Consider the following 26,003-nt stretch of genomic DNA (forward strand, 5'->3'; position numbering starts at 1 on the left):
TAGAACACAGGACAGGACATACCACATTTGAACACAGGATAGGACATACCACATTAGAACACAGGACAGGACATACCACATTAGAACACAGGACATACCACATTAGAACACATGTTAGGACATACCACATTAGAACACATGTTAGGACATACCACATTAGAACACATGACAGGACATACCACATTAGAACACAGGACAGGACATACCACATTAGAACACATGACAGGACATGCCACATTAGAACACATGACAGGACATACCACATTACAACTCAGGACAATCCTAACACCTGACCCCTAACCCCCACCTTGTTGCCCAAGCTGATGGTGGCTTCCCTGGCCAGTAGCAGGGTAACGATGTCTACGTTGCCCTCCTGAGAGGCCAGGTGCAGCGGTGTGATGCCCTGACGTGTCATAGCGTTGGTGTCGGCTCCGTACTCCAGCAGCGTCGTGGCAATCTCCATCTGGTTCTTCTTAGCCGCGATGTGGAGTGGAGTATAGCCATTCTACACCACAGACAGAACATATTACACCACAGAGGAGGGTAGCCATTCTACACCACAGACAGAACATATTACACCACAGAGGAGGGTACCCATTCTACACCACAGACAGAACATATTACACCACAGAGGAGGGTACCCATTCTACACCACAGACAGAACATATTACACCACAGAGGAGGGTAGCCATTCTACACCACAGACAGAACATAATACACCACAGAGGAGGGTACCCATTCTACACCACAGACAGAACATATTATAACACAGAGGAGGGTACCCATTCTACACCACAGACAGAACATATTACAACACAGAGGAGGGTACCCATTCTACACCACAGACAGAACATATTACACCACAGAGGAGGGTACCCATTCTACACCACAGACAGAACATATTACACCACAGAGGAGGGTACCCATTCTACACCACAGACAGAACATAATATAACACAGAGGAGGGTACCCATTCTACACCACAGACAGAACATAATCTATCATCCAGGTAATATACAGTCATCTATCATCCAGGTAATATACAGTCATCTATCATCCAGGTAATATACAGACATCTATCATCCAGGTAATATACAGTCATCTATCGTGGTCCTGAGGTAATATACAGTCATCTATCATCCAGGTAATATACAGTCATCTATCATCCAGGTAATATACAGTCATCTATCATCCAGGTATATACAGTCATCTATCAACGAGGTAATATACAGTCATCTATCATCCAGGTAATATACAGTCATCTATCAACGAGGTAATATACAGTCATCTATCAAGTGAGGTAATATACAGTCATCTATCATCCAGGTTTCAATAACAGTCAGTGAACAGTGGTCCTGCTGTTTCAGATCAGTGAGACGTGATCCTGCTGTATTAGATCAGTGAGTCGTGGTCCTGCTGTTTCAGATCAGTGAGTCGTGGTCCTGCTGTTTCAGATCAGTGAGTCGTGGTCCTGCTGTTTCAGTTCAGTGAGTCGTGGTCCTGCTGTTTCAGATCAGTGAGTCGTGGTCCTGCTGTTTCAGTTCAGTGAGTCGTGGTCCTGCTGTTTCAGATCAGTGAGTGGTCCTGCTGTTTCCTGCTGTATTAGATCAGTCAGTCGTGGTCCTGCTGTTTCAGTTCAGTGAGTCGTGGTCCTGCTGTTTCAGATATGTGAGTCGTGGTCCTGCTGTTTCAGATCAGTGAGTCGTGGTCCTGCTGTTTCAGATCAGTGAGTCGTGGTCCTGCTGTTTCAGATCAGTGCGTGGTCCTGCTGTTTCAGATCAGTGAGTCGTGGTCCTGCTGTTTCAGATCAGTGAGTCGTGGTCCTGCTGTTTCAGATCAGTGAGTCGTGGTCCTGCTCTTTCAGATCAGTGAGTGTGGTTCTGCTGTTTCAGATCAGTGAGTCGTGGTCCTGCTGTATTCAGTGAGATCAGTGAGTCAGTGAGTCGTGGTCCTGCTGTTTCAGATCAGTGAGTCGTGGTCCTGCTGTTTCAGATCAGTGAGTCGTGGTCCTGCTGTTTCAGATCAGTGAGTCATGGTCCTGCTGTATTAGATCAGTGAGTCTTGATCCTGCTGTTTCAGTTCAGTGAGTCATGGTCCTGCTGTATTAGATCAGTGAGTCGTGGTCCTGCTGTTTCAGATCAGTGAGTTGTGGTCCTGCTGTATTAGACTAGTGAGTCGTGGTCCTGCTGTTTCAGATCAGTGAGTCTTGGTCCTGCTGTATTAGATCAGTGAGTCGTGGTCCTGCTGTATCAGATCAGTGAGTCGTGGTCCTGCTGTATTAGATCAGTGAGTCGTGGTCCTGCTCAGTGAGTCGTGGTCCTGCTGTTTCAGATCAGTGAGTGGTCCTGCTGTTTCAGATCAGTGAGTCTTGGTCCTGCTGTATTAGATCAGTGAGTCGTGGTCCTGCTGTATCAGATCAGTGAGTCGTGGTCCTGCTGTATTAGATCAGTGAGCTGTGATCCTGTCACGGCTCCCTCCGGTACTGTTGCCCCCATGTCCATTGGTTCTGTGAGTACCTATGTGTTGTCTCAGCCTGTGCTGTGTGTTATTGTTCTCTATGTGTTGTCTCAGCCTGTGCTGTGTTATTGTTCTCTATGTGTTGTCTCAGCCTGTGCTGTGTGTTATTGTTCCCTATGTGTTGTCTCAGCCTGTGCTGTGTTATTGTTCTCTATGTGTTGTCTCAGCCTGTGCTGTGTGTTATTGTTCTCTATGTGTTGTCTCAGCCTGTGCTGTGTGTTATTGTTCTCTATGTGTTGTCTCAGCCTGTGCTGTGTGTTATTGTTCCCTATGTGTTGTCTCAGCCTGTGCTGTGTGTTATTGTTCTCTATGTGTTGTCTCAGCCTGTGCTGTGTGTTATTGTTCTCTATGTGTTGTCTCAGCCTGTGCTGTGTGTTATTGTTCCCTATGTGTTGTCTCAGCCTGTGCTGTGTGTTATTGTTCTCTATGTGTTGTCTCAGCCTGTGCTGTGTGTTATTGTTCTCTATGTGTTGTCTCAGCCTGTGCTGTGTGTTATTGTTCTCTATGTGTTGTCTCAGCCTGTGCTGTGTGTTATTGTTCTCTATGTGTTGTCTCAGCCTGTGCTGTGTGTTATTGTTCCTATGTGTTGTCTCAGCCTGTGCTGTGTGTTATTGTTCTCTATGTGTTGTCTCAGCCTGTGCTGTGTGTTATTGTTCTCTATGTGTTGTCTCAGCCTGTGCTGTGTGTTATTGTTCTCTATGTGTTGTCTCAGCCTGTGCTGTGTGTTATTGTTCTCTATGTGTTGTCTCAGCCTGTGCTGTGTGTTATTGTTCTCTATGTGTTGTCTCAGCCTGTGCTGTGTGTTATTGTTCTATGTGTTGTCTCAGCCTGTGCTGTGTGTTATTGTTCTCTATGTGTTGTCTCAGCCTGTGCTGTGTGTTATTGTTCTCTATGTGTTGTCTCAGCCTGTGCTGTGTGTTATTGTTCTCTATGTGTTGTCTCAGCCTGTGCTGTGTGTTATTGTTCTCTATGTGTTGTCTCAGCCTGTGTGTGTGTTATTGTTCTCTATGTGTTGTCTCAGCCTGTGCTGTGTGTTATTGTTCTCTATGTGTTGTCTCAGCCTGTGCTGTGTGTTATTGTTCTCTATGTGTTGTCTCAGCCTGTGCTGTGTGTTATTGTTCTCTATGTGTTGTCTCAGCCTGTGCTGTGTGTTATTGTTCTCTATGTGTTGTCTCAGCCTGTGCTGTGTGTTATTGTTCTCTATGTGTTGTCTCAGCCTGTGCTGTGTGTTATTGTTCCCTATGTGTTGTCTCAGCCTGTGCTGTGTGTTATTGTTCTCTATGTGTTGTCTCAGCCTGTGCTGTGTTATTGTTCCCTATGTGTTGTCTCAGCCTGTGCTGTGTGTTATTGTTCTCTATGTGTTGTCTCAGCCTGTGCTGTGTGTTATTGTTCCCTATGTGTTGTCTCAGCCTGTGCTGTGTGTTATTGTTCCCTATGTGTTGTCTCAGCCTGTGCTGTGTGTTATTGTTCCCTATGTGTTGTCTCAGCCTGTGCTGTGTGTTATTGTTCTCTATGTGTTGTCTCAGCCTGTGCTGTGTGTTATTGTTCTCTATGTGTTGTCTCAGCCTGTGCTGTGTGTTATTGTTCTCTATGTGTTGTCTCAGCCTGTGCTGTGTGTTATTGTTCCTATGTGTTGTCTCAGCCTGTGCTGTGTGTTATTGTTCTCTATGTGTTGTCTCAGCCTGTGCTGTGTGTTATTGTTCTCTATGTGTTGTCTCAGCCTGTGCTGTGTGTTATTGTTCTCTATGTGTTGTCTCAGCCTGTGCTGTGTGTTATTGTTCTCTATGTGTTGTCTCAGCCTGTGCTGTGTGTTATTGTTGTCTCAGCCTGTGTGTGTTATTGTTCTCTATGTGTTGTCTCAGCCTGTGCTGTGTGTTATTGTTCTCTATGTGTTGTCTCAGCCTGTGCTGTGTGTTATTGTTCCCTATGTGTTGTCTCAGCCTGTGCTGTGTGTTATTGTTCTCTATGTGTTGTCTCAGCCTGTGCTGTGTGTTATTGTTCTCTATGTGTTGTCTCAGCCTGTGCTGTGTGTTATTGTTCTCTATGTGTTGTCTCAGCCTGTGCTGTGTTATTGTTCTCTATGTGTTGTCTCAGCCTGTGCTGTGTGTTATTGTTCTCTATGTGTTGTCTCAGCCTGTGCTGTGTGTTATTGTTCTCTATGTGTTGTCTCAGCCTGTGCTGTGTGTTATTGTTCTCTATGTGTTGTCTCAGCCTGTGCTGTGTGTTATTGTTCCCTATGTGTTGTCTCAGCCTGTGCTGTGTGTTATTGTTCTCTATGTGTTGTCTCAGCCTGTGCTGTGTGTTATTGTTCTCTATGTGTTGTCTCAGCCTGTGCTGTGTGTTATTGTTCCCTATGTGTTGTCTCAGCCTGTGCTGTGTGTTATTGTTCTCTATGTGTTGTCTCAGCCTGTGCTGTGTGTTATTGTTCTCTATGTGTTGTCTCAGCCTGTGCTGTGTGTTATTGTTCTCTATGTGTTGTCTCAGCCTGTGCTGTGTGTTATTGTTCCCTATGTGTTGTCTCAGCCTGTGCTGTGTGTTATTGTTCTCTATGTGTTGTCTCAGCCTGTGCTGTGTGTTATTGTTCTCTATGTGTTGTCTCAGCCTGTGCTGTGTTATTGTTCTCTATGTGTTGTCTCAGCCTGTGCTGTGTGTTATTGTTCTCTATGTGTTGTCTCAGCCTGTGCTGTGTGTTATTGTTCTCTATGTGTTGTCTCAGCCTGTGCTGTGTGTTATTGTTCTCTATGTGTTGTCTCAGCCTGTGCTGTGTGTTATTGTTCTCTATGTGTTGTCTCAGCCTGTGCTGTGTGTTATTGTTCTCTATGTGTTGTCTCAGCCTGTGCTGTGTGTTATTGTTCTCTATGTGTTGTCTCAGCCTGTGCTGTGTGTTATTGTTCTCTATGTGTTGTCTCAGCCTGTGCTGTGTGTTATTGTTCCCTATGTGTTGTCTCAGCCTGTGCTGTGTTATTGTTCTCTATGTGTTGTCTCAGCCTGTGCTGTGTGTTATTGTTCTCTATGTGTTGTCTCAGCCTGTGCTGTGTGTTATTGTTCTCTATGTGTTGTCTCAGCCTGTGCTGTGTGTTATTGTTCTCTATGTGTTGTCTCAGCCTGTGCTGTGTGTTATTGTTCTCTATGTGTTGTCTCAGCCTGTGCTGTGTGTTATTGTTCTCTATGTGTTGTCTCAGCCTGTGCTGTGTGTTATTGTTCTCTATGTGTTGTCTCAGCCTGTGCTGTGTGTTATTGTTCCCTATGTGTTGTCTCAGCCTGTGCTGTGTGTTATTGTTCTCTATGTGTTGTCTCAGCCTGTGCTGTGTTCTTATGTGTTGTCTTGTTGTTATTCTATGTGTTGTCTCAGCCTGTGCTGTGTGTTATTGTTCTCTATGTGTTGTCTCAGCCTGTGCTGTGTGTTATTGTTCTCTATGTGTTGTCTCAGCCTGTGCTGTGTGTTATTGTTCTCTATGTGTTGTCTCAGCCTGTGCTGTGTGTTATTGTTCTCTATGTGTTGTCTCAGCCTGTGCTGTGTGTTATTGTTCTCTATGTGTTGTCTCAGCCTGTGCTGTGTTATTGTTCCCTATGTGTTGTCTCAGCCTGTGCTGTGTGTTATTGTTCTCTATGTGTTGTCTCAGCCTGTGCTGTGTGTTATTGTTCTCTATGTGTTGTCTCAGCCTGTGCTGTGTGTTATTGTTCTCTATGTGTTGTCTCAGCCTGTGCTGTGTGTTATTGTTCTCTATGTGTTGTCTCAGCCTGTGCTGTGTGTTATTGTTCTCTATGTGTTGTCTCAGCCTGTGCTGTGTGTTATTGTTCTCTATGTGTTGTCTCAGCCTGTGCTGTGTGTTATTGTTCCTATGTGTTGTCTCAGCCTGTGCTGTGTGTTATTGTTCTCTATGTGTTGTCTCAGCCTGTGCTGTGTGTTATTGTTCCTATGTGTTGTCTATGTGTTGTCTCAGCCTGTGCTGTGTGTTATTGTTCTCTATGTGTTGTCTCAGCCTGTGCTGTGTGTTATTGTTCTCTATGTGTTGTCTCAGCCTGTGCTGTGTGTTATTGTTCTCTATGTGTTGTCTCAGCCTGTGCTGTGTGTTATTGTTCTCTATGTGTTGTCTCAGCCTGTGCTGTGTGTTATTGTTCCCTATGTGTTGTCTCAGCCTGTGCTGTGTTATTGTTCTCTATGTGTTGTCTCAGCCTGTGCTGTGTGTTATTGTTCCCTATGTGTTGTCTCAGCCTGTGCTGTGTGTTATTGTTCCCTATGTGTTGTCTCAGCCTGTGCTGTGTGTTATTGTTCTCTATGTGTTGTCTCAGCCTGTGCTGTGTGTTATTGTTCCCTATGTGTTGTCTCAGCCTGTGCTGTGTGTTATTGTTCCCTATGTGTTGTCTCAGCCTGTGCTGTGTGTTATTGTTCCTATGTGTTGTCTCAGCCTGTGCTGTGTGTTATTGTTCTCTATGTGTTGTCTCAGCCTGTGCTGTGTGTTATTGTTCTCTATGTGTTGTCTCAGCCTGTGCTGTGTGTTATTGTTCTCTATGTGTTGTCTCAGCCTGTGCTGTGTGTTATTGTTCTCTATGTGTTGTCTCAGCCTGTGCTGTGTGTTATTGTTCTCTATGTGTTGTCTCAGCCTGTGCTGTGTTATTGTTCTCTATGTGTTGTCTCAGCCTGTGCTGTGTGTTATTGTTCTCTATGTGTTGTCTCAGCCTGTGCTGTGTGTTATTGTTCTCTATGTGTTGTCTCAGCCTGTGCTGTGTGTTATTGTTCTCTATGTGTTGTCTCAGCCTGTGCTGTGTGTTATTGTTCTCTATGTGTTGTCTCAGCCTGTGCTGTGTGTTATTGTTCCCTATGTGTTGTCTCAGCCTGTGCTGTGTGTTATTGTTCTCTATGCCTGTGCTGTGTGTTGTCTCAGCCTGTGCTGTGTGTTATTGTTCTCTATGTGTTGTCTCAGCCTGTGCTGTGTTATTGTTCTCTATGTGTTGTCTCAGCCTGTGCTGTGTTATTGTTCTCTATGTGTTGTCTCAGCCTGTGCTGTGTGTTATTGTTCTCTATGTGTTGTCTCAGCCTGTGCTGTGTGTTATTGTTCTCTATGTGTTGTCTCAGCCTGTGCTGTGTGTTATTGTTCTCTATGTGTTGTCTCCGCCTGTGCTGTGTGTTATTGTTCACATGTCCGCGTGTGCTGTGTGTTTTGTGCGTTGTGTATTACAGGTCTCCTCCCATGTCGTTCTACCAGGTTTTCCCTCGCACTTTTGTTTGGGTACATCCCAGTGTTTTGTTTACGTATTTGTTTAGGGTGTGTTAAATAAACCTGTTATGTATTCCTGCACCTGCCTCCAAATCCTTTATACCAGCAGGACAGATCCTGCTGTTTCAGATCAGAACATCATGGGAAAAACATTCACCTGATGTTACCAGAGGGTTCCCAGAACACATTTCGTCTGTTGTTTACATTTTTGTGAAATGTTCTGAGGACCTCCAAGACAAAGTCAAATGGAATATTATGTTAAACCTAAAACACTATGCTATGAAAGTCATAAAAACTGACATGTCATTCTTACAACATTAAAGGAACCTTTATAGAACAGACGGAATGAGTTCTGGGAACGTTTTTTTCACCCAAAAAGAAACATTGTATAAACATCCTGGTGTGGTAGTGGTCTGATACTGGTGTGGTAGTGGTCTGATACTGGTGTGGTAGTGGTCTGATACTGGTGTGGTAGTGGTCTGATACTGGTGTGGTAGTGGTCTGGTCTGGTCTGATGCTGGTGTGGTAGTGGTCTGATACTGGTGTGGTAGTGGTCTGATACTGGTGTGGTAGTGGTCTGATACTGGTGTGGTAGTGGTCTGATACTGGTGTGGTAGTGGTCTGATACTGGTGTGGTAGTGGTCTGATGCTGGTGTGGTAGTGGTCTGATACTGGTGTGGTAGTGGTCTGGTCTGATACTGGTGTGGTAGTGGTGGTCTGATACTGGTGTGGTAGTGGTCTGATACTGGTGTGGTAGTGGTCTGATACTGGTGTAGTGGGATACTGGTGTGGTCTGGTCTGATGCTGGTGTGGTAGTGTGATACTGGTCTGATACTGGTGTGGTAGTGGTCTGGTCTGATACTGGTGTGGTAGTGGTCTGATACTGGTGTGGTAGTGGTCTGATACTGGTGTGGTAGTGGTCTGATACTGGTGTGGTAGTGGTCTGATGCTGGTCTGGTAGTGGTGTGATGCTGGTGTGGTAGTGGTCTGATACTGGTGTGGTAGTGGTCTGATACTGGTGTGGTAGTGGTCTGATGCTGGTCTGGTAGTGGTCTGATACTGGTGTGGTAGTGGTCTGATGCTGGTGTGGTAGTGGTGTGATGCTGGTGTGGTAGTGGTCTGATACTGGTGTGGTAGTGGTCTGATACTGGTGTGGTAGTGGTCTGGTACTGGTCTGGTCTGGTCTGATACTGGTGTGGTAGTGGTCTGGTCTGATACTGGTGTGGTAGTGGTCTGATACTGGTGTGGTAGTGGTCTGATACTGGTGTGGTAGTGGTCTGATACTGGTGTGGTAGTTGTCTGATACTGGTGTGGTAGTGGTCTGGTCTGATACTGGTGTGGTAGTGGTCTGATGCTGGTGTGGTAGTGGTCTGATACTGGTGTGGTAGTGGTCTGATACTGGTGTGGTAGTGGTCTGATACTGGTGTGGTAGTGGTCTGATACTGGTGTGGTAGTGGTCTGGTCTGATACTGGTGTGGTAGTGGTCTGGTCTGATACTGGTGTGGTAGTGGTGTGGTAGTGGTCTGATACTGGTGTGGTAGTGGTCTGATACTGGTGTGGTAGTGGTCTGATACTGGTGTGGTAGTGGTCTGATACTGGTGTGGTAGTGGTCTGATACTGGTGTGGTAGTGGTCTGATGCTGGTGTGGTAGTGGTGTGGTAGTGGTCTGATACTGGTGTGGTAGTGGTCTGATACTGGTGTGGTCTGGTCTGATACTGGTGTGGTAGTGGTCTGGTCTGATACTGGTGTGGTAGTGGTCTGGTCTGATACTGGTGTGGTAGTGGTGTGGTAGTGGTCTGATACTGGTGTGGTAGTGGTCTGGTCTGATACTGGTGTGGTAGTGGTCTGATGCTGGTCTGGTACTGGTCTGGTCTGATACTGGTGTGGTAGTGGTCTGATGCTGGTGTGGTAGTGGTCTGATGCTGGTATGGTAGTGGTCTGATATTGGTGTGGTAGTGGTCTGATGCTGATGTGGTAGTGGTCTGACACTGGTGTGGTAGTGGTCTGATGCTGGTGTGGTCTGGTCTGATACTGGTGTGGTAGTGGTCTGATACTGGTGTGGTAGTGGTCTGATACTGGTGTGGTAGTGGTGCGGTAGTGGTCTGATACTGGTGTGGTGGTGGTCTGATGCTGGTGTGGTAATGGTCTGATGCTGGTGTGGTGGTGGTCTGATGCTGGTGTGGTAATGGTCTGATGCTGGTGTGGTAGTGGTCTGATACTGGTGTGGTAGTGGTCTGATACTGGTGTGGTAGTGGTCTGATACTGGTGTGGTTGTGGTAGTGGTCTGATGCTGGTGTGGTAGTGGTCTGATGCTGGTGTGGTAGTGGTCTGGTACTGGTGTGGTAGTGGTCTGGTCTGATACTGGTGTGGTAGTGGTCTGGTCTGATACTGGTGTGGTAGTGGTCTGATGCTGGTGTGGTGGTGGTCTGATGCTGGTGTGGTAGTGGTCTGATACTGGTGTGGTAGTGGTCTGATACTGGTGTGTTGTAGTGGTCTGATGCTGGTGTGGTAGTGGTCTGGTACTGGTGTGGTAGTGGTCTGGTCTGATACTGGTGTGGTAGTGGTCTGGTCTGATACTGGTGTGGTAGTGGTCTGATGCTGGTGTGGTGGTGGTCTGATGCTGGTGTGGTAGTGGTCTGATGCTGGTGTGGTAGTGGTCTGATGCTGGTGTGGTAGTGGTCTGGTACTGGTGTGGTAGTGGTCTGATACTGGTGTGGTCTGGTCTGATGCTGGTGTGGTAGTGGTCTGATGCTGGTGTGGTAGTGGTCTGGTACTGGGGTGGTAGTGGTCTGGTCTGATACTGGTGTGGTAGTGGTCTGGTCTGATACTGGTGTGGTAGTGGTCTGATGCTGGTGTGGTGGTGGTCTGATGCTGGTGTGGTAGTGGTCTGATGCTGGTGTACTAGTGGTCTGTGTGCTGGTGTGGTAGTGGTCTGGTCTGATACTGGTGTGGTAGTGGTCTGATACTGGTGTGTGTAGTGGTCTGATGCTGGTGTGGTAGTGGTCTGATACTGGTGTGGTAGTGGTCTGACACTGGTGTGGTAGTGGTCTGATACTGGTGTGGTCTGATGCTGGTATGGTAGTGGTCTGATATTGGTGTGGTAGTGGTCTGATGCTGGTGTGGTAGTGGTCTGACACTGGTGTGGTAGTGGTCTGATTCTGGTGTGGTAGTGGTGTGGTAGTGGTCTGATACTGCTGTGATAGTGGCCTGATGCTGGTCTGGTCTGATACTGGTGTGGTAGTGGTATGATACTGGTGTGGTAATGGCCTGATGCTGGTCTGGTAGTGGTCTGGTCTGATACTGGTCTGGTCTGATACTGGTGTGGTAGTGGTCTGATGCTGGTGTGGTAGTGGTGTGGTAGTGGTCTGATACTGCTGTGATAGTGGTCTGATACTGGTCTGGTCTGATACTGGTGTGGTAGTGGTCTGATGCTGGTGTGGTAGTGGTCTGATGCTGGTGTGGTAGTGGTCTGGTACTGGTGTGGTAGTGGTCTGGTCTGATACTGGTGTGGTAGTGGTCTGGTCTGATACTGGTGTGGTAGTGGTGTGATACTGGTGTGGTAGTGGTCTGATGCTGGTGTGGTAGTGGTCTGATGCTGGTGTGGTAGTGGTCTGATACTGGTGTGGTAATGGTCTGATGCTGGTCTGGTACTGGTCTGGTCTGATACTGGTGTGGTAGTGGTCTGATACTGGTGTGGTAGTGGTCTGATACTGGTGTGGTAGTGGTCTGATGCTGGTGTGGTAGTGGTCTGATGCTGGTGTGGTAGTGGTCTGATACTGGTGTGGTAGTGGTCTGATACTGGTGTGGTAGTGGTCTGATACTGGTGTGGTAATGGTCTGATGCTGGTCTGGTACTGGTCTGGTCTGATACTGGTGTGGTAGTGGTCTGATACTGGTGTGGTAGTGGTCTGATACTGGTGTGGTAGTGGTCTGATGCTGGTGTGGTAGTGGTCTGATACTGGTGTACTAGTGGTCTGATGCTGGTGTGGTCTGGTCTGATACTGGTGTGGTAGTGGTCTGATACTGGTGTGGTAGTGGTCTGATACTGGTGTGGTAGTGGTCTGATACTGGTGTGGTAGTGGTCTGATACTGGTGTGGTTGTGGTGCGGTAGTGGTCTGATGCTGGTGTGGTAGTGGTCTGATACTGGTGTGGTAGTGGTCTGATGCTGGTGTGGTAGTGGTCTGATACTGGTGCGGTAGTGGTCTGATACTGGTGTGGTGGTGGTCTGATGCTGGTGTGGTAATGGTCTGATGCTGGTGTGGTAGTGGTCTGATGCTGGTGTGGTAGTGGTCTGATACTGGTGTGGTAGTGGTCTGATACTGGTGTGGTAGTGGTCTGATACTGGTGTGGTTGTGGTAGTGGTCTGATGCTGGTGTGGTAGTGGTCTGATGCTGGTGTGGTAGTGGTCTGGTACTGGTGTGGTAGTGGTCTGGTCTGATACTGGTGTTGTAGTGGTCTGGTCTGATACTGGTGTGGTAGTGGTCTGATGCTGGTGTGGTGGTGGTCTGATGCTGGTGTGGTAGTGGTCTGATGCTGGTGTGGTAGTGGTCTGATGCTGGTGTGGTAGTGGTCTGGTACTGGTGTGGTAGTGGTCTGATGCTGGTGTGGTAGTGGTCTGAAACTGGTGTGGTAGTGGTCTGAAACTGGTGTGGTAGTGGTCTGATAGTGGTGTACTAGTGGTCTGACGCTGGTGTGGTAGTGGTCTGGTCTGATACTGGTGTGGTAGTGGTCTGATACTGGTGTACTAGTGGTCTGATGCTGGTGTGGTAGTGGTCTGGTCTGATACTGGTGTGGTAGTGGTCTGATACTGGTGTGGTAGTGGTCTGATACTGGTGTACTGTGGTCTGATGCTAGTGTACTAGTGGTCTGATGCTGGTATGGTAGTGGTCTGATGCTGGTGTGGTAGTGGTCTGATGCTGATGTGGTAGTGGTCTGATACTGGTGTGGTAGTGGTCTGATGCTGGTGTGGTATTGGTCTGGTCTGATACTGGTGTGGTAGTGGTCTGATACTGGTGTGGTAGTGGTCTGATACTGGTGTGGAAGTGGTCTGATACTGGTGTGGTAGTGGTCTGATACTGGTGTGGTAGTGGTCTGGTCTGATCCTGGTGTGGTAGTGGTCTGATGCTGGTGTGGTAGTGGTCTGATACTGGTGTGGTAGTGGTCTGATACTGGTGTGGTAGTGGTCTGGTCTGATACTGGTGTGGTAGTGGTCTGATGCTGGTGTGGTAGTGGTCTGATGCTGGTGTGGTAGTGGTCTGATACTGGTGTGGTAGTGGTGTGATGCTGGTGTGGTAGTGGTCTGGTCTGATCCTGGTGTGGTTGTGGTCTGATGCTGGTGTGGTAGTGGTCTGATACTGGTGTGGTAGTGGTCTGATACTGGTATGGTAGTGGTCTGGTCTGATACTGGTGTGGTAGTGGTGTGATGCTGGTGTGGTAGTGGTCTGATGCTGGTGTGGTAGTGGTCTGATACTGGTGTGGTAGTGGTGTGATGCTGGTGTGGTAGTGGTCTGATACTGGTGTGGTAGTGGTCTGATACTGGTGTGGTAGTGGTCTGGTCTTATACTGGTGTGGTAGTGGTGTGATGCTGGTGTGGTAGTGGTCTGATACTGGTGTGGTAGTTGTCTGGTCTGATGCTGGTGTGGTAGTGGTCTGATACTGGTGTGGTAGTGGTCTGGTCTGATACTGGTGGTGTCACTGGTGTGGTGTCTGGTCTGATACTGGTGTGGTAGTGGTCTGTCTGGTCTGATACTGGTGTGGTAGTGGTCTGATACTGGTGTGGTAGTGGTCTGATACTGGTGTGGTAGTGGTCTGATATACTGGTGTGGTAGTGGTCTGATACTGGTGTGGTACTGATACTGTTGAAACCCCACCTCTTCAAGGAATAGGTAGATAAAGCAATCCTTCTCACCCCCCCCCTTAAATGATTTAGATGCACTATTGTAAAGTGGCTGTTCCACTGATGTGTGAATTCACCAATTTGTAGTGGTGACTTAAATGTAAATGTAAATGTATGCTGGTGTGGTAGTGGTCTGATGCTGGTGTGGTGGTCTGATGCTGGATGCTGGTGGGGTCGTGGTCTGATACTGGTGTGGTAGTGGTCTGATACTGGTGTGGTAGTGGTCTGGTCTGATGCTGGTGTGGTAGTGGTCTGATACTGGTGTGGTAGTGGTCTGGTCTGATACTGGTGTGGTAGTGGTCTGATACTGGTGTGGTAGTGGTCTGGTCTGATACTGGTGTGGTAGTGGTCTGGTCTGATACTGGTGTGGTAGTGGTGTGATGCTGGTGTGGTAGTGGTAGTGGTCTGATGCAGGTGTGGTAATGGTCTGATGCTGGTGTGGTGGTGGTCTGATGCTGGTGTGGTAATGGTCTGATACTGGTGTGGTAGTGGTCTGATACTGGTGTGGTAGTGGTCTGATACTGGTGTGGTGGTAGTGGTCTGATGCTGGTGTGGTAGTGGTCTGATGCTGGTGTGGTAGTGGTCTGGTACTGGTGTGGTAGTGGTCTGGTCTGATACTGGTGTGGTAGTGGTCTGGTCTGATACTGGTGTGGTAGTGGTCTGATGCTGGTGTGGTGGTGGTCTGATACTGGTGTGGTAGTGGTCTGATGCTGGTGTGGTAGTGGTCTGATACTGGTGTGGTAGTGGTCTGGTACTGGTGTGGTAGTGGTCTGATACTGGTGTGGTAGTGGTCTGAAACTGGTGTGGTAGTGGTCTGAAACTGGTGTGGTAGTGGTCTGATAGTGGTGTACTAGTGGTCTGACGCTGGTGTGGTAGTGGTCTGGTCTGATACTGGTGTGGTAGTGGTCTGATACTGGTGTACTAGTGGTCTGATGCTGGTGTGGTAGTGGTCTGATACTGGTGTGGTAGTGGTCTGATACTGGTGTGGTAGTGGTCTGATACTGGTGTGGTCTGATACTGGTGTGGTAGTGGTCTGATACTGGTGTACTAGTGGTCTGATGCTGGTGTGGTAGTGGTCTGATACTGGTGTGGTAGTGGTCTGACACTGGTGTGGTAGTGGTCTGATTCTGGTGTGGTAGTGGTCTGATACTGGTGTGGTAGTGGTCTGATACTGGTCTGGTAGTGGTATGATACTGGTGTGGTAATGGCTGGTCTGGATACTGGTGTGGTCTGATGCTGGTATGGTAGTGGTCTGATATTGGTGTGGTAGTGGTCTGATGCTGATGTGGTAGTGGTCTGACACTGGTGTGGTAGTGGTCTGATACTGGTGTGGTAGTGGTCTGATACTGGTGTGGTAGTGGTCTGATACTGGTGTGGTAGTGGTCTGGATGATACTGGTGTGGTAGTGGTCTGATACTGGTGTGGAAGTGGTCTGATACTGGTGTGGTAGTGGTCTGATACTGGTGTGGTAGTGGTCTGGTCTGATCCTGGTGTGGTAGTGGTCTGATGCTGGTGTGGTAGTGGTCTGATACTGGTGTGGTAGTGGTCTGATACTGGTGGTAGTGGTCTGGTCTGATACTGGTATGATGCTGGTGTGGTAGTGGTCTGATGCTGGTGTGGTAGTGGTCTGATACTGGTGTGGTAGTGGTGTGATGCTGGTGTGGTAGTGGTCTGGTCTGATACTGGTGTGGTAGTGGTCTGATGCTGGTGTGGTAGTGGTCTGATACTGGTGTGGTAGTGGTCTGATACTGGTGTGGTAGTGGTCTGGTCTGATACTGGTGTGGTAGTGGTCTGATGCTGGTGTGGTAGTGGTCTGATACTGGTGTGGTAGTGGTCTGATACTGGTGTGGTAGTGGTCTGATACTGGTGTGGTAGTGGTCTGATACTGGTGTGGTAGTGGTCTGGTCTGATACTGGTGTGGTAGTGGTGTGATGCTGGTGTGGTAGTGGTCTGATGCTGGTGTGGTAGTGGTCTGATACTGGTGTGGTAGTGGTCTGATGCTACTGGTGTGGTCTGGTCTGATCCTGGTGTGGTAGTGGTCTGATGCTGGTGTGGTAGTGGTCTGATACTGGTGTGGTAGTGGTCTGATACTGGTGTGGTAGTGGTCTGGTCTGATACTGGTGTGGTAGTGGTCTGGTCTGATACTGGTGTGGTAGTGGTCTGATACTGGTGTGGTAGTGGTCTGATACTGGTGTGGGTGGTGGTAGTGGTCTGATACTGGTGTGGTGGTGGTCTGATGCTGGTGTGGTAGTGGTCTGATGCTGGTGTGGTAGTGGTCTGATGCTGGTGTGGTAGTGGTCTGATACTGGTGTGGTAGTGGTCTGATACTGGTGTGGTAGTGGTCTGATACTGGTGTGGTTGTGGTGGTAGTGGTCTGATGCTGGTGTGGTAGTGGTCTAATGCTGGTGTGGTAGTGGTATGGTACTGGTGTGGTAGTGGTCTGGTCTGATACTGGTGTTGTAGTGGTCTGGTCTGATACTGGTGTGGTAGTGGTCTGATGCTGGTGTGGTGGTGGTCTGATGCTGGTGTGGTAGTGGTCTGATGCTGGTGTGGTAGTGGTCTGATGCTGGTGTGGTAGTGGTCTGGTACTGGTGTGGTAGTGGTCTGATGCTGGTGTGGTAGTGGTCTGAAACTGGTGTGGTAGTGGTCTGAAACTGGTGTGGTAGTGGTCTGATAGTGGTGTACTAGTGGTCTGACGCTGGTGTGGTAGTGGTCTGGTCTGATACTGGTGTGGTAGTGGTCTGATGCTAGTGGTCTGATGCTGGTAGTGGTAGTGGTCTGATACTGGTGTGGTAGTGGTCTGATACTGGTGTGGTGTGTCTGTACTGGTCTGGTCTGATACTGGTGTGGTAGTGGTCTGATACTGGTGTACTAGTGGTCTGATGCTGGTGTGGTAGTGGTCTGATACTGGTGTGGTAGTGGTCTGACACTGGTGTGGTAGTGGTCTGATTCTGGTGTGGTAGTGGTGTGGTAGTGGTCTGATACTGCTGTGATAGTGGTCTGATGCTGGTGTGGTCTGATACTGGTCTGGTAGTGGTATGATACTGGTGTGGTAATGGCTGGTCTGATAGTGGTCTGGTGTGGTAGTGGTCTGATGCTGGTGTGGTAGTGGTCTGATATTGGTGTGGTAGTGGTCTGATGACTGGTGTGGTAGTGGTCTGATACTGGTGTGGTAGTGGTCTGATACTGGTGTGGTAGTGGTCTGATAGTGGTCTGGTCTGATACTGGTGTGGTAGTGGTCTGATACTGGTGTGGAAGTGGTCTGATACTGGTGTGGTAGTGGTCTGATACTGGTGTGGTAGTGGTCTGATACTGGTGTGGTAGTGGTCTGATGCTGGTGTGGTAGTGGTCTGATACTGGTGTGGTAGTGGTCTGATACTGGTGTGGTAGTGGTCTGGTCTGATACTGGTGTGGTAGTGGTCTGATACTGGTGTGGTAGTGGTCTGATGCTGGTGTGGTAGTGGTCTGATACTGGTGTGGTAGTGGTCTGATGCTGGTGTGGTAGTGGTCTGGTCTGATACTGGTGTGGTAGTGGTCTGATACTGGTGTGGTAGTGGTCTGATACTGGTGTGGTAGTGGTCTGATACTGGTGTGGTAGTGGTCTGATACTGGTGGGGTTGTGGTGTGGTAGTGGTCTGATGCTGGTGTGGTAGTGGTCTGATGCTGGTGTGGTAGTGGTATGGTACTGGTGTGGTAGTGGTCTGGTCTGATACTGGTGTGTAGTGGTCTGGTCTGATACTGGTGTGGTAGTGGTCTGGTCTGATACTGGTGTGGTTGTGGTCTGATGCTGGTGTGGTAGTGGTCTGATACTGGTGTGGTAGTGGTCTGATGCTGGTGTGGTGGTGGTCTGATGCTGGTGTGGTAGTGGTCTGATGCTGGTGTGGTAGTGGTCTGATGCTGGTGTGGTAGTGGTCTGATACTGGTGTGGTAGTGGTCTGGTCTGATACTGGTGTGGTAGTGGTCTGATGCTGGTGTGGTGGTGGTCTGATGCTGGTGTGGTGGTGGTCTGGTACTGGTGTGGTAGTGGTCTGATGCTGGTGTGGTAGTGGTCTGAAACTGGTGTGGTAGTGGTCTGAAACTGGTGTGGTAGTGGTCTGATACTGTGGTGTAGTGGTCTGGTCTGATACTGGTGTGGTAGTGGTCTGATACTGGTGTTCTAGTGGTCTGATGCTGGTGTGGTAGTGGTCTGATACTGGTGTGGTAGTGGTCTGATACTGGTGTGGTAGTGGTCTGATACTGGTGTGGTCTGATACTGGTGTGGTAGTGGTCTGATACTGGTGTGGTAGTGGTCTGATGCTGGTGTGGTAGTGGTCTGATACTGGTGTGGTAGTGGTCTGACACTGGTGTGGTAGTGGTCTGATACTGGTGTGGTAGTGGTCTGATACTGGTGTGGTAGTGGTCTGATACTGGTCTGGTAGTGGTCTGATACTGGTGTGGTAGTGGTCTGATGCTGTGTACTGTGGTCTGATGTGGTCTGGTAGTGGTCTGATATTGGTGTGGTAGTGGTCTGATACTGGTGTGGTAGTGGTCTGATACTGGTGTGGTAGTGGTCTGATACTGGTGTGGTATTGGTCTGGTCTGACTGGTGTGGTACTGGTGTGGTAGTGGTCTGTGTAGTGGTCTGATACTGGTGTGGTAGTGGTCTGATACTGGTGTGGTAGTGGTCTGGTCTGATACTGGTGTGGTAGTGGTCTGATGCTGGTGTGGTAGTGGTCTGATACTGGTGTGGTAGTGGTCTGATACTGGTGTGGTAGTGGTCTGGTCTGATACTGGTGTGGTAGTGGTGATGCTGGTGTGGTAGTGGTCTGATACTGGTGTGGTAGTGGTCTGATACTGGTGTGGTAGTGGTCTGATGCTGGTGTGGTAGTGGTCTGGTCTGATACTGGTGTGGTAGTGGTCTGATACTGGTGTGGTAGTGGTCTGATACTGGTGTGGTAGTGGTCTGGTCTGATGCTGGTGTGGTAGTGGTCTGGTCTGATGCTGGTGTGGTAGTGGTCTGATACTGGTGTGGTAGTGGTCTGGTCTGATACTGGTGTGGTAGTGGTCTGGTCTGATACTGGTGTGGTAGTGGTCTGGTCTGATACTGGTGTGGTAGTGGTCTGATACTGGTGTGGTAGTGGTCTGGTCTGATGCTGGTGTGGTAGTGGTCTGATACTGGTGTGGTAGTGGTCTGGTCTGGAGTGGTCTACTGGTGTGGTAGTGGTCTGATACTGGTGTGGTAGTGGTCTGATACTGGTGTGGTAGTGGTCTGATACTGGTGTGGTAGTGGTCTGATGCTGGTGTGGTAGTGGTCTGATGCTGGTGTGGTAGTGGTCTGATACTGGTGTGGTAGTGGTCTGATGCTGGTGTGGTAGTGGTCTGATACTGGTGTGGTAGTGGTCTGATACTGGTGTGGTAGTGGTCTGATACTGGTGTGGTAGTGGTGTGATCTGGTCTGATACTGGTGTGGTAGTGGCTGTGGTCTGATACTGGTGTGGTAGTGGTCTGATGCTGGTGTGGTAGTGGTCTGATGCTGGTGTGGTAGTGGTCTGATGCTGGTGTGGTAGTGGTCTGATGCTGGTGTGGTAGTGGTCTGATACTGGTGTGGTAGTGGTCTGATACTGGTGTGGTAGTGGTCTGATACTGGTGTGGTAGTGGTCTGATGCTGGTGTGGTAGTGGTCTGATGCTGGTGTGGTAGTGGTCTGATACTGGTGTGGTAGTGGTCTGATACTGGTGTGGTAGTGGTCTGATACTGGTGTGGTAGTGGTCTGGTCTGATACTGGTGTGGGATAGTGGTGTGGTAGTGGTCTGATACTGGTGTGGTAGTGGTCTGTCTGGTGTGGTAGTGGTCTGATACTGGTGTGGTAGTGGTCTGATGCTGGTGTGGTAGTGGTCTGATACTGGTGTGGTAGTGGTCTGATGCTGGTGTGGTAGTGGTCTGATACTGGTGTGGTAGTGGTCTGATACTGGTGTGGTAGTTGTCTGATACTGGTGTGGTAGTGGTCTGATACTGGTGTGGTAGTGGTCTGATACTGGTGTGGTAGTGGTCTGATACTGGTGTGGTAGTGGTCTGGTCTGATACTGGTGTGGTAGTGGTCTGATGCTGGTGTGGTAGTGGTCTGATACTGGTGTGGTAGTGGTCTGATACTGGTGTGGTAGTGGTCTGATACTGGTGTGGTAGTGGTCTGATACTGGTGTGGTAGTGGTCTGATACTGGTGTGGTAGTGGTCTGATACTGGTGTGGTAGTGGTCTGATACTGGTGTGGTAGTGGTCTGATACTGGTGTGGTAGTGGTCTGATACTGGTGTGGTAGTGGTCTGATACTGGTGTGGTAGTGGTCTGATACTGGTGTGGTAGTGGTCTGGTCTGATACTGGTGTGGTAGTGGTCTGATACTGGTGTGGTAGTGGTCTGGTCTGATACTGGTGTGGTAGTGGTCTGATACTGGTGTGGTAGTGGTCTGGTCTGATACTGGTGTGGTAGTGGTCTGATGCTGGTGTGGTAGTGGTGTGGTAGTGGTCTGATACTGGTGTGGTAGTGGTCTGGTCTGATACTGGTGTGGTAGTGGTCTGATACTGGTGTGGTAGTGGTCTGATACTGGTGTGGTAGTGGTCTGGTCTGATACTGGTGTGGTAGTGGTCTGATACTGGTGTGGTAGTGGTGGTGGTGTGGTATGGTCTAGTGGTCTGATACTGGTGTGGTAGTGGTCTGATACTGGTGTGGTAGTGGTCTGATACTGGTGTGGTAGTGGTCTGGTCTGTAGTGGTGTGGTAGTGGTCTGATACTGGTGTGGTAGTGGTCTGATACTGGTGTGGTAGTGGTCTGATACTGGTGTGGTAGTGGTCTGGTCTGATACTGGTGTGGTAGTGGTCTGATACTGGTGTGGTAGTGGTCTGATACTGGTGTGGTAGTGGTCTGATACTGGTGTGGTAGTGGTCTGATACTGGTGTGGTAGTGGTCTGATACTGGTGTGGTAGTGGTCTGATACTGGTGTGGTAGTGGTCTGATACTGGTGTGGTAGTGGTCTGATACTGGTGTGGTAGTGGTCTGATGCTGGTGTGGTAGTGGTCTGATACTGGTGTGGTAGTGGTGTGGTAGTGGTCTGATACTGGTGTGGTAGTGGTCTGATACTGGTGTGGTAGTGGTCTGATACTGGTGTGGTAGTGGTCTGATACTGGTGTGGTAGTGGTCTGATACTGGTGTGGTAGTGGTCTGATGCTGGTGTGGTAGTGGTCTGATACTGGTGTGGTAGTGGTCTGATACTGGTGTGGTAGTGGTCTGATACTGGTGTGGTAGTGGTCTGATGCTGGTGTGGTAGTGGTCTGATACTGGTGTGGTAGTGGTCTGATACTGGTGTGGTAGTGGTCTGATACTGGTGTGGTAGTGGTCTGATACTGGTGTGGTAGTGGTCTGATACTGGTGTGGTCTGATGCTGGTGTGGTAGTGGTCTGATACAGATGTGGTAGTGGTCTGATACTGGTGTGGTAGTGGTCTGATACTGGTGTGGTAGTGGTCTGATACTGGTGTGGTAGTGGTCTGATGCTGGTGTGGTAGTGGTCTGATACTGGTGTGGTAGTGGTCTGATGCTGGTGTGGTAGTGGTCTGATACTGGTGTGGTAGTGGTCTGATACTGGTGTGGTAGTGGTCTGATACTGGTGTGGTAGTGGTCTGATACTGGTGTGGTAGTGGTGGCAGGAAGTGGCAATTCCTGAGCAGACTATATGAAACATCTGTTGATTTTTTATGTTATTTAACATTTATTTAACCAGGCAAGTCAGTTAAGAACAAATTATTATTTACAATGACGGCCTACCCTGGCCTCCCCTATCCCGGATGACGCTGGGCCAATTGTGTGCCGCCCTATGGGATTCCCGATCATGTCCGGGAGCCCATCATGTGCCTTTGTGCAAGGCATTTAACCCTAACGGATCCTGTAAGTGGCTCTGGATAAGAGCGTCTGCTGAGGTGTAAATGTGTAAGTGATACCTACCTTGGCAGCAGCGTGCGGTGAAGCTCCCTGGTCCAGCAGCAGCAGAGCCACTTTCTGGTTGTCATAGTGAGCAGCTACATGTAGGGGAGTTAGACCACTCTATAGAAACGGCATACACAGCTGCATTAGTGTTGGACTGAAGGTGGAGGCACTGAGCCCAACACAGTGGAAGGATGACAAACTAGGATCTGAAGTGGTTGAAATATAAATCAGTTAGAACAATACTGTCTTTGTCCGTTGAATAAAGACATGTTCAGTCTCGGACCAAGATATCCCTCTAGTGGTGTGGGTGCTGTGCTTTAGCAACGTGGGTGGGGTTATATCCTTCCTGTTTGGCCCTGTCCGGGGGTATCATTGGATGGGGCCACAGTGTCTCCTGACCCCTCCTGTCTAAGCCTCCAGTATTTAAGCTGCAGTAGTTTATGTGTCAGGGGGCTAGGGTCAGTTTGTTATATCTGGAGTACTTCTCCTGTCTTATCCGGTGTCCTGTGTGAATTTAAGTATGCTCTCTCTAATTCTCTCTTTCTTTCTCCCTCTCGGAGGACCTGAGCCCTAGGACCATGCTTCATGACTACCTGGCATGATGACTCCTTGCTGTACCCAGTCACCTGGCCGTGCTGCTGCTCCAGTTTCAACTGTTCTGCCTGTGGCTATGGAACCCTGACCTGTTCACCGGACGTGCTACCTGTCCCAGACCTGCTGTTTTCAACTCTCTAGAGACAGCAGGAGCGGTAGAGATACTCTTAATGATCGGCTATGAAAAGCCAACTGACATTTACTCCTGAGGTGCTGACTTGTTGCACCCTCGACAACTACTGTGATTATTATTATTTGACCATGCTGGTCATTTATGAACATTTTAACATCTTGGCCATGTTCTGTTATAATCTCCACCCGGCACTGCCAGAAGAGGACTGGCCACCCCTCATAGCCTGGTTCCTCTCTAGGTTTCTTCCTAGGTTTTGGCCTTTCTAGGGAGTTTTTCCTAGCCACCGTGCTTCTACACCGGCTTTGCTTGCTGTTTGGGGTTTTAGCCTGGGTTTCTGTACAGCACTTTGAGATATCAGCTGATCTAAGAAGGGCTTTATAAATACATTTGATTTGATGTTAGATTGATCAGTGTTTCAGCATCATAACAGGGGCTTCTCTCTCTAGAGCAGGGGTGTCAAACACATGTTGGGGAAACAAACTCAATCTACTTCTAAATGAGTCAAACCAAATCCAACCTCAATCTACTTCTAAATGAGTCAAACCAAATCCAACCTCAATCTACTTCTAAATGACTCAAACCAAATCCAACCTGTATACATGATAATGGACCTTCATTCATACAGTTTCTTCATCCAGCTAATAATCAAATGAAAGAGTCGTAGTGGGAGGACCACACAACATATCATCGCGTAGCTCCAAGCTGGAGTCATAGTGGGAGGACCACACAACATATCATCGCGTAGCTCCAAGCTGGAGTCGTAGTGGGAGGACCACACAACATATCATCGCGTAGCTCCAAGCTGGAGTCGTAGTGGGAGGACCACACAACATATCATCACGTAGCTCCAAGCTGGAGTCGTAGTGGGAGGACCACACAACATATCATCTCGTAGCTCCAAGCTGGAGTCAGAGTGGGAGGACCACACAACATATCATCGCGTAGCTCCAAGCTGGAGTCGTAGTGGGAGGACCACACAACATATCATCACGTAGCTCCAAGCTGGAGTCGTAGTGGGAGGACCACACAACATATCATCACGTAGCTCCAAGCTGGAGTCGTAGTGGGAGGACCACACAACATATCATCACGTAGCTCCAAGCTGGAGTCATAGTGGGAGGACCACACAACATATCATCGCGTAGCTCCAAGCTGGAGTCAGAGTGGGAGGACCACACAACATATCATCTCGTAGCTCCAAGCCAGAGTCGTAGTGGGAGGACCACACAACATATCATCGCATGACTCCCAAGCTTCCTTCCATGTGATGGTTCATCAATATTTGCACACAAAGGCGTTTTCACCGCCATTTCTCAAATAACACATTTTACCGACAAATTAAAAAGGTTGGATGGAAACCTGGTTAGTAGCACTGCATGAATACTGATGTGTAGTTACATTATAATGAACCAATATGAGAATAACTCATATGACATCAGTGAGAACGATCTGTGCTGTACGTTACTATTACTATCAGTGAGATGCACTACTGACTACCAGACAAGCTCATCCCTGTTTCCATGGTGACTACGGTACCTTCCCAGCTGCATCGGGCGCAGTGTGTCTCTGCAGCAGAAGGTTGGCCACTTCCATCTTCCCATACTTAGCTGCAACATGGAGGGGAGTGAAGCCTTTCTGGAAGAGGGGAGGAGAGGAGAGAGGAAAGGAGAGGAGAGGAGGAGGTGATGAAAGGAGAGAGGAGACAGGGAGGAGATGATGGAGATGAGAGGAGTACAGAGAGGAGATGAGAGAGTAAAGGAGATGAGAGAAGAGAGAAGTAGACAGCAATGAGCCACAACAACACTCACACATCATAGATTATTACATGTTAGTCATTTTGCAGAAGCTCTTATCCAGAGCACCTTACAGTTAGTGCTTTCATCATCAGATAGCTAGGTGGGACAACCACATATCACAGTAGTTAGTATATTCAGATAGCTAGGTGGGACAACCACATATCACAGTAGTTAGTATATTCAGATAGCTAGGTGGGACAACCACATATCACAGTAGTTAGTATATTCAGATAGCTAGGTGGGACAACCACATATCACAGTAGTTAGTATATTCAGATAGCTAGGTGGGACAACCACATATCACAGTAGTTAGTATATTCAGATAGCTAGGTGGGACAACCACATATCACAGTAGTTAGTATATTCAGATAGCTAGGTGGGACAACCACATATCACAGTAGTTAGTATATTCAGATAGCTAGGTGGGACAACCACATATCACAGTAGTTAGTATATTCAGATAGCTAGGTGGGACAACCACATATCACAGTAGTTAGTATATTCAGATAGCTAGGTGGGACAACCACATATCACAGTAGTTAGTATATTCAGATAGCTAGGTGAGACAACCACATATCACAGTAGTTAGTATATTCAGATAGCTAGGTGGGACAACCACATATCACAGTAGTTAGTATATTCAGATAGCTAGGTGGGACAACCACATATCACAGTAGTTAGTATATTCAGATAGCTAGGTGGGACAACCACATATCACAGTAGTTAGTATTTTCAGATAGCTAGGTGGGACAACCACATATCACAGTAGTTAGTATATTCAGATAGCTAGGTGGGACAACCACATATCACAGTAGTTAGTGTATTCAGATAGCTAGGTGGGACAACCACATATCACAGTAGTTAGTATATTCATCTTCAAATAGCTAGGTGGGAGGGGGGGCTGAGTGGGAGAGAAGAGATTGGACTGGGCTGAGTGGGAGAGAAGAGCTTGGACTGGGCTGAGTGGGAGAGAAGAGCTTGGACTGGGCTGAGCGGGAGAGAAGAGCTTGGACTGGGCTGAGTGGGAGCTGCCCTCCTGTAGGGGTGGGATGGCACAAGTGGAGAGCCCAGCCAACAGTGAGTTGCAGTAGTCCAGACGGGAGAGGACAAGTGCCTCGATTAGGACCTGCGCCGCTTCCTTTGTGAGGGAAGGTCGTACTCTACAGATGTTGTAGAATATGAACCTGCAGGAATGGGTCACTGCTTTGATGTTTGCAGAGAACGACAGGGTGTTGTCCAGGGTCACGCCAAGGTTCTTTGCACTCTGTGAGGGCGACACTGTGGAGTCAACCGGGATGGAGAGGAAGAGCAGTTCCGTATTGTCGAGGCTGAGGTGGAGGACCGACATCCAAGCTGAGATATCTGAGATGCGTGTCGCCACCTGGGTGAAAGAAGGGGGGAAGGAGAAAAGTAGTTGTGTCATCTGCATAGCAATGATAGGAGAGACCATGTGAGGATATGACGGAGCTGAGTGACTTGGTGTATGGAGAGAAGAGGAGAGGGCCTAGAACCGAGCCCTGGGGGACACCAGTAGAGAGAGTACGTGGTGCGGACACAGATCCTCTCCACATCACCTGGTAGGAGCGGCCTGCCAGGTAGGATGCAATCCAGTAGTGTGGAGAACCTGAGACGCCTGAGACGCCCAGCCCTGAGAGGGTGGAGCCTGATACGCCCAGGCCTGAGAGGGTGGAGAGGAGGATCTGATAGAGCCTGAGACACCCAGCCCTGAGAGGGTGGAGAGGAGGATCTGATAGAGCCTGAGACGCCCAGCCCTGAGAGGGTGGAGAGGAGGATCTGATAGAGCCTGAGACGCCCAGCCCTGAGAGGGTGGAGAGGAGGATCTGATAGACCCTGGGACACCCAGCCCTGAGAGGGTGGAGAGGAGGATCTGATAGAG

At 48.7% G+C, this 26,003-nt stretch overlaps 1 protein-coding gene across 1 annotated transcript in view; it reads right to left on the reverse strand.

Moving 5' to 3' along the window:
• Positions 1-26,003, reverse strand: part of LOC135513396 (ankyrin-3-like) — a 194,982-nt gene that overhangs the window by 107,686 nt on the left and 61,293 nt on the right. The window contains 5 exon segments of the mRNA XM_064936320.1: positions 308-505; positions 21,602-21,700; positions 23,847-23,945; positions 25,266-25,487; positions 25,681-25,784. Coding sequence (XP_064792392.1) covers positions 308-505; positions 21,602-21,700; positions 23,847-23,945; positions 25,266-25,487; positions 25,681-25,784 — 722 coding nt within the window.

Source organism: Oncorhynchus masou, chromosome 24 (genome assembly GCF_036934945.1).
Source record: "Oncorhynchus masou masou isolate Uvic2021 chromosome 24, UVic_Omas_1.1, whole genome shotgun sequence".
Classification (NCBI taxonomy): Eukaryota; Metazoa; Chordata; class Actinopteri; order Salmoniformes; family Salmonidae; genus Oncorhynchus; species Oncorhynchus masou.